We start from the raw sequence: 14,018 nt of genomic DNA on the forward strand, positions 1-14,018 counted from the left end.
CTAACCATAACGCCCCCCTAACTTAAATATTAATTAAATAAATCTAAATAAATTAACTCTTATTAACTAAATGAATCCTATTTAAAACTAAATACTTACCTTTAAAATAAACCCTAATATAGCTACAATATAAATAATAATTATATTCTAGCTATCTTAGGATTTATTTTTATTTTACAGGTACCTTTCAATTTATTTTAACCATGTACAATAACTATTAAATAGTTATTAACTATTTAATAGCTTACCTAGCTAAAATAAAGAGAAATGTACCTGTGAAATAAATCCTAACCTAAGTTACAATTACACCTAACACTACACTATACTTTAATAAATTATTCCTATTTAAAAATAAATACTTACCTGTAAAATAAACCCTAAGATAGCTACAATGTAATTAATAATTATATTATAGCTATCTTAGGATTTATATTTATTTTACAGGTAACTTTGTATTTATTTTAGCTAGTTAGAATAGTTATTAAATAGTTATTAACTATTTAATAACTACCTAGCTAAAAGAAATACAAAATTACCTGTAAAATAAATCCTAACTTAAGTTACAATTAAACCTAATACTACACTATCATTAAATTAACTAAATAAACTACCTACAAAGAACTACAATGAAATACAATTACATAAACTAACTAAAGTACAAAAAATAAAAAAAGCTAAGTTACAAAAAATAAAAAATTAAGTTACAAACGTTAAAAATATTACAACAATTTTAAGCTACTTACACCTAATCTAAGCCCCCTAATAAAATAACAAACCCCCCCAAAATAAAAAAAATCCCTACCCTATTCTAAATTACATAAATTTCAAAGCTCTTTTACCTTACCAGCCCTTAAAAGGGCCATTTGTGGGGGCATGCCCCAAAAATTTCAGCTCTTTTGCCTGCAAAATAAAAATACAACCCCCCCCCAACATCAGCCAATCAGATTCAAGTTCAATCCGATTGGCTGATCCAATCATCCAATCAGATTGAGCTCGCATTCTATTGGCTGATCGGAACAGCCAATAGAATGCGAGCTTAATCTGATTGGCTGATTCCATCAGCCAATCAGATTTTCCTACCTTAATTCCGATTGGCTAATAGAATCCTATCAGCCAATCGGAATTGAGGGGACGCCATCTTGGATGACGTCCCTTAAAGGAGCCGTCATTCGTCGTAGTCCGTCGGTGAAGAAGGTGGTTCCGCGTCGGCGGAAGGAAGATTCAAGACCCGGCTTGGAAGATGACTTCGCCCGGATAGAAGACCTCTTCAGCGCCTCTTTGAAGATGACATCGGCCGGATCGAAGACTTCTTCAGCGCCGCCTGGATGATGACTTCATCGGATGGAAGATTTCTTCAGCGCCGCTTGGAGGATTAACTTCTTCCGCTCCGGATGTCCTCTTCAGTTCCATCGGTGGCTCGGCTGAGTGAAGACGATTCAAGGTAGGATGATCTTCAGGGGATTAGTGTTAGGTTTTTGTAAGGGGGGTTTGGGTTAGATTAGGGGTATGTGGGTGGTGGGTTTTAATGTTGGGGGGGGTTGTATTTTTATTTTACAGGCAAAAGAGCTGAACTTTTTGGGGCATGCCCCCACAAATGGCCCTTTTAAGGGCTGGTAAGGTAAAAGAGCTTTGAAATTTATGTAATTTAGAATAGGGTAGGGATTTTTTTTATTTTGGGGGGGTTTGTTATTTTATTAGGGGGCTTAGATTAGGTGTAAGTAGCTTAAAATTGTTGTAATATTTTTAACATGTTTGTAACTTAATTTTTTATTTTTTGTAACTTAGCTTTTTTTATTTTTTGTACTTTAGTTAGTTTATGTAATTGTATTTCATTGTAGTTCTTTGTAGGTAGTTTATTTAGTTAATTTAATGATAGTGTAGTATTAGGTTTAATTGTAACTTAAGTTAGGATTTATTTTACAGGTAATTTTGTATTTCTTTTAGCTAGGTAGTTATTAAATAGTTAATAACTATTTAATAACTATTCTAACTAGCTAAAATAAATACAAAGTTACCTGTAAAATAAATATAAATCCTAAGATAGCTATAATATAATTATTAATTACATTGTAGCTATCTTAGGGTTTATTTTACAGGTAAGTATTTATTTTTAAATAGGAATAATTTATTAAAGTATAGTGTAGTGTTAGGTGTAATTGTAACTTAGGTTAGGATTTATTTCACAGGTACATTTCTCTTTATTTTAGCTAGGTAAGCTATTAAATAGTTAATAACTATTTAATAGTTATTGTACATGGTTAAAATAAATTGAAAGGTACCTGTAAAATAAAAATAAATCCTAAGATAGCTAGAATATAATTATTATTTATATTGTAGCTATATTAGGGTTTATTTTAAAGGTAAGTATTTAGTTTTAAATAGGATTCATTTAGTTAATAAGAGTTAATTTATTTAGATTTATTTAATTAATATTTAAGTTAGGGGGCGTTAGGGTTAGGGTTAGGTTTAGGGGTTAATCATTTTATTACAGTGGCGGCGGCGTAGTGGGGGGCAGGATAGGGGTTAATAAATTTATTATAGGTGGCGACGGTGTAGGGGGAGCAGATTAGGGGTTAATAAATGTATTATAGGTGGCGACGGTGTAGGGGGGGCAGGATAGGGGTTAATACATTTAATATAGGTTGCGGCGGGTTCAGGGAGCGGCGGGTTAGGGGTTAATACATTTATTATAGTTGCGGTGGGCTCCGGGAGCGGCGGTTTAGGGGTTAATATGTATAGAGTAGCTTGCGGTGGGCTCCGGGAGCGGCGGTTTAGGGGGTAATAACTTTATTTAGTTGCGGCGGTGTAGGGGGGGTCAGATTAGTGGTGTTTAGACTCGGGGTACATGTTAGGGTGTTAGGTGTAGACAGCTCCCATAGAAATCAATGGGATGTCTGTCAGCAGCGAACTTGTACTTTCGCTATGGTCAGACTCCCATTGATTCCTATGGGATCCGCCGCCTCCAGGCTGGCGCTTTGAAAACCAGGTACGCTGGGCCGTAAAAGTGCCGAGCGTACCTGCTAGTTTTTTGATAGCTAGCAAAAGTAGTGAGAATGTGCCGCACTTGTGTGCGGAACATCTGGAGTGACGTAAGAATCGATCTGTGTCGGACTGAGTCCGGCGGATCGAAGCTTACGTCACAAAATTCTACTTTTGCCGGTCTCGAGCCTTTGATAACTAAGGCGTATCAGCCTCGCCACAAATACGCTGCGGAATACGCAGCGTATTTGAGGTTGACGGCTTGATAACTACCCCCCATAATCTTTAACATCTTGAGAGAGAGTAGGCCACCAGACATACTGTTTAAGATTCCGAGTCGTGTTACTGACACCAGGATGTCCAGAGAGAGGACTATCATGAGCCCAATGGAGAATCTTTGGACGGAGACGTTCAGGAACAAATAATAAACCGTCAGGAGATTTAAAGGAAGAAGGAAGATCCTTTTGAGCAGACTGTAACTCCTGTAAACAAGAGGTTGATAATTGAGCTATGACTTCTTGTGGATGAAGTATGGTACCAGATTCTGGAGTAGAGGTAGATTGAAACTGCCTGGATAAGGCATCCGCTTTTATATTCTTAGAACCAGGTATATAGGAAAGATTGTAATTAAAACGTGAAAAGAATAAAGACCAACGAGCTTGTCTGGAATTCAATCGTTTGGCAGTTTGGAGATAAAGAAGATTTTTATGATCCGTGAGTATGGAAAATGGAAAGGTAGTACCCTCCAACCAATGCCTCCATTCGTCCAGAGCCATCTTGATGGCTAATAATTCCTTATTGCCAACGTCATAATTTAATTCAGAAGAAGTAAATTTCTTGGAAAAGAAACCTACAGGATGAATCTTACCCGTGTCAGGTATTCGTTGGGAAAGAACAGCCCCAGCAGCAACAGAAGAAGCATCCACTTCTAGGATAAATTGAAAATCCGGATTTGGGTGACGGAGTATGGGTGCAGAAGAAAAGGCCTTTTTGAGAGACTCAAAGGCCTTAATAGCCTCTGGGGACCACTTTTTACAATCTTGCCCCTTTCTAGTGAGTGACGTGAGAGGAGAAGTAATAGTAGCAAATCCTTTGATAAATTTCCTGTAATAATTGGCGAAGCCAAGAAACCGTTGTAGAGCCTTAAGAGAATCAGGTCTAGGCCAATCCAAAATGGAAGAAAGTTTATTCGGATCCATTTCAAATCCAGATTCAGATATTACATAACCCAAGAAGGGTATGGATTTTTGATGAAATGAACATTTCTCCAACTTGGCGAATAGATGATTGTCTCGTAACCGTTGCAAAACCTTCCTGACATGGTGTACATGATCTTGATAATTGTGGGAAAAAATTAAAATATCGTCAAGGTAGATAATGACGAAGGAGTTCAAAAAATCCCGAAAGATCTCATTCACGAAGTGTTGAAAAACAGCAGGGGCATTACACAGCCCAAAGGGCATAACCAGATATTCATAATGCCCAAATCGAGTGTTAAAGGCTGTCTTCCATTCGTCTCCTTTGCGCATGCGAATAAGGTTATAAGCACCACGAAGGTCCAGTTTGGTAAATATTGTAGCTCCTTGAAGATAAGTGAACAGTTCAGGAATAAGAGGCAGAGGGTAACTATTCTTGACTGTGATTTGATTCAAACCCCGATAATCAATACAAGGTCGCAGTCCTCCATCCTTCTTTCCCACAAAAAAGAAACCTGCCCCAAGAGGAGAAGAGGAAGGTCGAATAAAACCTCTAGCCAAACTATCTTGGATATATTCCTCTAAGGCAACATTCTCTGGCCTTGAGAGCGGATACGTCTTGCCACGAGGGTAGGTTGCCCCAGGAAGTAGATCAATGGGGCAATCAAAAGTACGATGTGGGGGAAGACGTTCTGCTTCTTTCTTGGAAAAAACATCAACGTAATCTTGATAAGGTGTGGGTAACGACCCAGAGGTGTCAATAGTGAGAGCAATAGTGAGAGGCACTTTCGTGGGAATCTGAAGACACCTATTTTGACAAGTATATCCCCAGGAAATGAGTTCGCCTTGAGTCCAGGAGAATACAGGATTATGTAACTGGAGCCAGGGAAGACCCAATATTATGGGAAATTGAGGAGTCGAGATTACATCAAAACATATTGTCTCTGAATGAAGAATTCCAACAGAAAAGAGAATGGGTCTAGTAGCAAACTGGATAAGTCCGGCACCCAAAGGATCTCCACTAACAGTGGAGACTGGAATAGAATATTCCTTTTTGCTTAATGGAATAGAGTGAGTAGTTACAAATGTGGAATCGATGAAGACTCCTCCAGCACCAGAGTCAATAAGAGCTTGAGTATGAATCCTGTCTCCTCCAATTTGAAGAGTAACCGGGACAAAAAGTTTATTATTGAGGGAATGAGATCCTATTTGGCTTAACTTAGCTCCCTGGACAGAAGTTAAGCCCTGGCTTTTACCGGTCTGGTAGGACAATCTTTTAATAAATGTCCTTTAAGGCCACAGTATAAACACAGTCCAAGAGATCGTCTCCTCAGACGTTCAGTTTCAGTTAATCTAATGGTGCCAATTTCCATTGGTTCAGTCTGATCGGAAGGTGGAGAAGTGGGAGTTAAAGGGTTAGAGATACGAGGTACCAGACGAAAAGGACGATTAGAAGCTTTCTGATTTCTCTCTCTTTCTTGTTGGCGTTCGCGGTATCTGGAATCGAGACAAATACAAAGATTTATCAGAGCCTCTAGAGATTCTGGGATTTCACGATAGACCAACTCATCTTTGAGACGTTCAGAGAGTCCTTTGCGAAAAGCTGCTCTAAGAGCTCCCTGATTCCAGGTAGTCTCAGAAGCTAGAGTGCGAAATTCAATGGCATATTGAGATACAGGTTGACCACCTTGTCGTAAGTCTAGAAGAGAAGCTTCAGCAGCGGCAGACCTCCCTGGCTTATCGAAGACATTTGAAAAGACAGAGAGAAATGTATCCACATCCTGGAGTATTGGATCATTCTTTTCAAGCAAAGGTGATACCCAGGCTAAGGCTCTACCTTTCATTAAGGATATAAGGAAAGTGATTCTAGAGGAGGGAGTTGCAAAGAGAACCGGACTATTCCGAAAATGAAGGCGACACTGATTCAAAAAACCCCTACAATCCTCAGGATTCCCATCATATTTGTCCGGAAGAGGTATCCTGGGACTGAGCTGAGCTTGTGTCTGATTGGTAGTATTCGTAGGGGGAGAGGGATCCAAAGGAATAGGATTAGGAGGTATAGGAGCAGCCATATTCTGAAGTAAAGTAGTTATCTGATCCAACTTTGCGTCCAAGGATTGTAAGTGGGTAGCATGAGATCCCAATAACTGTCCCTGGTGGGTCACGGCCATGGATAATTCAGTGGGGTCCATTTTTATGGCCCGTTTGTAATGTCAGCCGTAAAGGACCAGCTCAGGATTCAACCCAACTGCTAGCGTGAAAAGTAAAAAACACACGCTAGCACACTGAGAAATATCCTGGACGTGACCCACTCAGGATTGAAGAAATCAAATGTCCTTTTAAGAAGATAAATAAACTAAGTGAAATTCCTTTAGCAAGTGATAAAGCAAATGTCCCTTTAAGCAGGTTTAATAAACAAACTGAGATTCCTTTTAGCAGGTTTGGATAAAGTAAATGTCCCTTTAAGCAGGTTAGCAAACAAACAGAGATTCCTTTTATCAGGTTTGAATAAAGCAAATGTTCCTTTAAGCAGGTTAATGAACAAACAGTAATATCTTCCTCTTATTAGATTTGAATAAAGCAAATGTCCCTTTATGATGATTAGCAAACAAACAGATATTCCTTTTAGCAGGTTTAGATAAAGCAAATGTCCTTGTATGCAGGTTAGCAAACAAATAGAAAATCCTTTTAGCAGGTTTGAATAAAGCAAATGTCCCTTTAAGCAGGTTAATGAACAAACAGTAATATCTTCCTCTTATTAGATTTGAATAAAGCAAATGTCCCTTTATGATGATTAGCAAACAAACAGATATTCCTTTTAGCAGGTATAGATAAAGCAAATGTCCTTGTATGCAGGTTAGCAAACAAATAGAAAATCCTTTTAGCAGGTTTAAATAAAGCAAATGTTCCTGAATGCAGGTTAGTAAACAAACATAAAATCCTTATTAGCAGGTTAGGCAAACTGGCAGAGAATATTCAGGGAAGGATTCAGGCAAGGGAGACATAAAAGAATTACTCACACAGGTCCGGTCCGGGAGGTAGGAAAGAGAAAAACAAACGGGCGCCAATTCAGATCTCCCGCCGAGATTTGAAGGCAGGGAGACTCTGACGTCAGGAGGAGAGCCAGATACCGCGTCACGTTGCTAGGCAACGTGACGTGATACAGAGGGGATCTGTGAGCCGCGGCGACACGGCAATGAGCAGATCCAATTCATGACAAACATTATAAACTACACCAGATATAGCGACGATGTGTTGATCATATGGGATGGGGATGAAAATACAGCCAAAGACTTTTTGTCCTATATGAACAACAATGATGCCAATTTACATTTCACGCACAATTTTGATACATCTAGTATTCAGTTTCTAGATGTGAAACTAAAAGGAGATCACAATGAAAAAAAGATAGATGTAAAATTGTACAGCAAAGAAATGAGTGGTAACACCATTCTGAGATCAGACTCAAGTCACCCACCTCCTGTAACAAAAAGGTATTCCAAAAGGCCAATTTATCCGTATTAGGAGAAATTGTACTACTTTGGAAAACTATGATAAACATTCAGCACAATTGGTACAAAGTTTAACGCTAAGAGGATACAACAGATATAATTTGGAAATCATAAGATTAGAAATTCGAGACAGAAATAGGAACAAATTGTTAAAAAAAAAAAAAAATAACACAAGCAAAAAAACTAAAAAATGTATGCTTACCTAATAAATGTATTTATTTCCGGATATGGTGAGTCCACGGCTTGAGTAATTATTGGTAATATCACTCCTGGCCAGCAGGAGGAGGCAAAGAGCACCACAGTTAAACTGCTAAGTATCACTCCCTTACCTACAACCCCCAGTCATTCGACCGAAGGGAAATGGAGAAAAAGGAGTAACAAAAGGTGTAGAGGTGCCTGAGGTTATAGTCAAAAGAACAACCGTCTTAAAATAAAGGGTGGGGCCGTGGACTCACCATATCTGGAAATAAATAAATGTATTAGGTAAGCATAAATTGCTTGAGCAATTACTGTTGGGAACCAATACCCAAGCTAGAGGAGACGGATAAATAAGGAGGGGCAAGACAGGCAGTCCTAAACAGAAGGCACCACCACATGAAGAACCTTTCTTCCAAAAGAAGCCTCAGCTGAGGCAAATATATCAAATTTGTAAAATTTTTAAAAAAGTATGTAGAGAAGACCAAGTTGCAGCCTTGCAAATTTGTTCTACAGAAGCTTAATTTTTGAAAGCCCAAGAAGAGGAAACAGCTTTTGTGGAATGAGCCGTAATTCTCTCAGGAGGCTGCTGTCCAGCAGTCTCATAAGCCAAACAAATTATACTTTGTAACCAAAAAGAAAGAGTAGTAGCAGAAGCTTTCTGACCTTTACGTTTCCCAGAGAAACAGACAAAGAGGGCAGAGGACTGGAGAAAATCCTTAGTCGCCTGTAAGTAGAATTTAAGAGTACAACATCCAAGTTGTGTAACAAACGTTCTTTGGAAGAAGAGGGATTAGGACACAGAGAGGGAAAAACAATTTCCTGATTGATATTTCTATTAGAAACAACCTTAGTATGAAGAACCACCTTATCAGCATAAAAAATAAGATAAGGGGAATCACACTGCAGTGCTGAGAGTTCCGAGACTCCTCGAGCAGAAGAGATAGCAACAAGAAACAAAACCTTCCAAGATAACAACTTAATGTCTATGGAATGCAACGGCACAAACGGAGCCAGCTGTAAAACTTTAAGAACAAGGTTAAGGCTCCAAGGATGAGCAACAGACTTAAAGACAGGCATGATTTTGACCAAGGCCTGACAAAAAGATTGCACATCTGTCACATCCGCCAAACGTTTATGTAGTAAAATTGATAAAGCAGAAATCTGACCCTTAAGGGTACTGACTGACAATCCCTTCTCCAGTCCTTCCTGAAGAAAAGATACAATGCTAGGAATTCTAAATTCTACTCCAAGAGTAGCCCTTGGATTCACACCAATAAAGATATTTACGCCATATCTTATGGTAAATCTTTCTAGTAACAGGCTTGCGAGCCTGAATCATGGTCTCAATGACCGAAAAAACAACTCTTAGACAGAATTAAGTGTTCAATCTCCAAGCAGTCAGCTTTAGAGAAATGAGATTTGGATGAAGGAAGGGACCCTGAATCAGGAGGTCCTTTCTCAGAGGTAGTCTCCAAGATTGGAGAGATGACATCTCCACTAGGTCTGCAAACCAGATCCTGCGAGGCCATGCAGGGGCTATTAGAATCACCAACGCCCTCTCCTTTTTTTTATATGAGCAATGACTCGTGGAAGGAGAGCAAACGGAGGAAACAGGTATACCAACCTGAAAACCCAAGGAACCGCCAGACCATCTATCAGAACGGCCTGCAGATCTCTTGACCTTGAACTGTACCTTGGATGCTTGGCGTTCTGATGGGACGCCATCAGATCTAACTCCGGCACCCCCTTGAGGGGTACCGGAGCGGGGGGGGGGGGGGAGAGTGTTTAGGAATAGGTAAAGTTCATGAGTACAAAAGTAAGGTGAGTTTAAGAGAGATGGGCTAATGAACAGTGCAGGTGGAGAGGGAGAAGGAGTAATTGAATAGTGTATTTTGTTATAGAGACAAGAGGCAGCAAAAAGGAATATGAATATATTGAGCATTTTTACAAAAATAGGAACCAATTAATTACATAAGACACAGTATTACAGTAGCAGTTGCATAAGGAAACAATGAGGTTCATAAAACATAATATTACAAAAGTACTTGCCTTGTGTCTTGCCCCTTGCCCAATCCTTGTTCAATTCTTGTATAATTCTATTGTTAATGCCTCACTTTGTAAAATGTTCACTTAATTCTTGTATATCTCTATTGTTAATGCCTCACTTATAAAATGTTCATTTAATTCTTGTATAATTCTATTGTTAATGCCTCACTTAATTCTTGTATAATTCTATTGTTAATGCCTCACTTATAAAATGTTCACTTAATTCTTGTATAATTCTATTGTTAATGCCTCACTTATAAAATGTTCACTTTGAAAATGTGAACATATGCTATTGTTACAATGTACACTGCCCAGGCAATGCACCCCTGTGCAATGCACCTCCCAAACTAGTGTGAAATATATGCAGGCAGGGCAGTCAGCTGAGTCCACTAAATTTAGTTGATTGCTAATCAAAGACAATTTGAAAGGCCAATTGGAAAGTTAGATTCTGGTCTGGTCAGGGTTAGATGTTACAGTGATGGTAAAGTTCCGTTAATCTCTATCAAGTATTGCTTATATGTTTCATTCATCATTTTTAATATATTTGGGTTTTAATCAAGTTATAACTTTTTTAAAAGCAATTTCTAAACCTCATATATTCAACCCGTTATATATATATTTTTTTACCTTTCAATCACGTTTTTGTCTAATCCAATTGATGTTTAGGCCGTTAGGCAGCCGTCACTCAGCGTCATCCGCCCCTTCAAGCAACTGCGCATCCTCTATTCCATTTCTCATCGCATTGTGTAACGCATGCGTGCTAATTGCATCTAAGAATCACTTACTATGTCATCGGCATCTTCTTAAAGATATGAACAAGTGCTTGACTTTACTTTTGAAACCGCTCATTATAAGCAAGTACCGCAGTCGCTCAAAAAAATTTGTTTTATTGTAAAACTACTATAATTTCCACGCATGCGCAAAATTCTCGGGATTGAGCATATATCTTTGACGTCGGAGCGGGTGGACCATTCTGTAGAGTAAGTAGATATCGGAGCAGGAACTGTCAAGATGGGAGGAGCAATGAGCGTTAAGGGAAAAACTTTTAAACATTGTGAACTCTTGTCAATAATTTACAAGCTTTAAAAACTTAGCGACTAAGCTTACAAAGTGACAAGCAAACTAGTTTGTGTAACTAAACTGATAAACTTTACCATCACTTTAAGTAAACAGACAATAAAATTTGGAGGAGGTTAAAACTATGGCAAAAGACAGCTATACATTGTATAAATAATAGCAAGTATTGATAACGGATTGAACATCACATGGCAATTAACAAAACATTAGAAGACATTAAATAACAGTACAACAAATGTAGGACTAAATTAACAACCTAAAATCATTTGCTTTATATACATATACACATAGCATACCAGGAGAGGAAAAAAACACCAGAGTGCAGTGAATACTTTGCAGATTGACAGGGACTCTATTCACGTACCATAAGAGAGTTACAGGAGAGGAAAAAACACCAGAGTGCAGTGAATACTTTGCACTCTATTCACGTACCATAAGAGAGTTACAAGAGAGGAAAAAACCACCAGAGTGCAGTGAATACTTTGCACTCTATTCACGTACCATAAGAAAGTTACAAGAGTTACAAGAGAGGAAAAAAACACCAGAGTGCAGTGAATATATGTGGACGTCATCCATGTCTTACATGCACACATAGAGGGGACACTTTTTCATCAAGCCATATAGAAAAGGAATACAAAATCAAATAATGTTTAGATTGTACCTCAATGTACATTATATATCTAATAACTTGCAAAATATGCCATCAGCAATATGTAGGATGCTTGAGCCGTATGTTAAAAGATAGAATGAAAGAACACTTAAATGACATCCAATCAGACCCTCTAAAAACTAGGGTAGCTAAACATTTCGCAATGCATCACAACCCCACACAGACTTTTCAAATTGAAGCAATTGATTTTATACCCATTGAGAGGAGGTGACAGATTTAAAAAACTTCTGTTTAGGGAGTCAAAGTGGATTTTCTTTTTACAAACTAAAAAGAACCTAAAGGTATTAATGCAAGATGGGATTAAGATCTACTTCAGGTATAATGCCCTTAAAAGTTCATCTCTTCCCTATTTCATAGTCTTAATATATACGGAGTGTAGTAATAATAGTAAATTCACTTATGTTCTAGTTATGTTCCTTTCTAGAAAATACTCCTGTACTATATAATTGTATGTATGCATTATATATATATATATATATATATATATATATATATATATATATATATATATATATATATATATATATATATATATATATATATATATATATATATATATACACACACATATACACACAATTTAATTACCATACTTTCTAAATTACTATTTTTAAGTAATTTTTTGAAGAACCCTCCACAAGACATAGGAAACAATGGTATTATAATAATTATTTTGCACCAAAATCTGCAATGTTCCTTTCTCTGTCAGCTGCCCACATATATACATAGTACTTAAAATAAAAGTTCAGGATGAATTTTAATCACACTGAGTGAACTTAATGATGTATATATGCAGGCACTAAGACACTAAGCCATTCATGTGTAATACGTACCAATACATATACCATATGCACATTAGTTATTTCCTGATATTCTCTAAAATTCCCCTGTCCCTGAAGTGCATACATATGTCTTTTCATTCTATATGTAATTAATATTTAAAGTCTTTTTTATGTCCTAGATCTATATAGCATAAACACTATTGTTGACTATGAAGATACTTTGTTGCATATAATTTCCTAAATACTTTAGACTTACTATCAGAAATGTTAGTTAAGCAACAAAGGCAACAAATGTATCCATTTGTGTAAAATATGCTAATTGCACTCTACCTAGTAACTCCTTACAAACACGAAATTTAATTTTGCTATTGGCTAAATCTCGGCCGATACGTCACTTCCAATTTTGGAAAATGGGCGTTGAGCTCAGTGACAAAATCGACCGGGCAATTAAAAGCTGGCGCTTCCAGTTCAATTGCATGTCACCTTTGAGAAAGCCTCTGTGAAACGCGTCAGGTGACGCATGTTGAGGGTCAGAGGTATCACTCTCTCTATTTTTCTAGTACTGCTCTATCCAGGTCTGTACAACATTGACTTTTTACCGTAACTTGGAATAAATGCTACGTTTTACTTGAACTTGCTATCAGTTTGGACTTTAGTATTTGCCTTAACACTTTGTTATTACCTACACTTATTTGTTTTACATTGCATGACGATTTGAATTTTCAAATAGCACCATTGTGCATATTTTTGGGGCTTACACAGCGTTTTTTTCCAATCTCTATTTTTTTTCACTTAGAAAAATGTATCTAATGATTTTCAACAGAAAAACACCATTAAAGTCTGAGGATTTTTGTAGCTAAATCATTACATACATTTTTCGAAAGGATTGTGATTGGCCCATTATTTGTAATTACTATACATTACATTATTATATAATATTATTATATATGATATTACTATATTTATTCATTTGAAATAAATGTATGTGTCGTGTTTCTCACCACTACTGAATCAGAGTATACTGTGATGTTTTTCTCTAAATATACTGTATTTAATAAACAAAATATGGTATATACAATAAGAAATATTTAATAAATATAATGCTACAGAATATAAAATACATAATTAGAATATAGAAGCGCTTTCCTTTCTCCTTTTCCCTCCCAGCATTTCTCATTCAGTTACTGGGACAACGAGGTTGGGGATAGAGACAGGGTATAAAATAATATAAATAAAATATAACATTATATCATATTATTATATAATTTATAAAAAAGCAGTTATTCACTAAATGACTTACCGGACTTGGTACTTGTCTCAGCTTCTGTTCTGCTACTTTTAAATATAACTTATAGGATTCATTTTCAGGATCTAAGTCCAAAGCTTTTTGGTAGCTGCTGATAGCTTCCTTGTATTTATTCATAGCTGTTAAAGCCCGTCTGCATAATAAAATACATGTGAAAAAACATAATTTATGCTTACCTGATAAATTCCTTTCTTCTGTTGTGTGATCAGTCCACGGGTCATCATTACTTCTGGGATATAACTCCTCCCCAAC

The 14,018-nt window shown here is 37.1% G+C and overlaps 1 protein-coding gene across 1 annotated transcript in view; it reads right to left on the reverse strand.

The window, feature by feature from the left end:
* The window catches only part of SGTB (small glutamine rich tetratricopeptide repeat co-chaperone beta), a 300,564-nt gene that overhangs the window by 123,044 nt on the left and 163,502 nt on the right, over nucleotides 1–14,018 (reverse strand). Inside the window, exon 7 of the mRNA XM_053701340.1 lies at nucleotides 13,761–13,899. Coding sequence (XP_053557315.1) covers nucleotides 13,761–13,899 — 139 coding nt within the window. The remainder of the gene's footprint in view (nucleotides 1–13,760; nucleotides 13,900–14,018) is intronic.

The sequence above is a fragment of the Bombina bombina genome, chromosome 2 (genome assembly GCF_027579735.1).
Source record: "Bombina bombina isolate aBomBom1 chromosome 2, aBomBom1.pri, whole genome shotgun sequence".
Classification (NCBI taxonomy): Eukaryota; Metazoa; Chordata; class Amphibia; order Anura; family Bombinatoridae; genus Bombina; species Bombina bombina.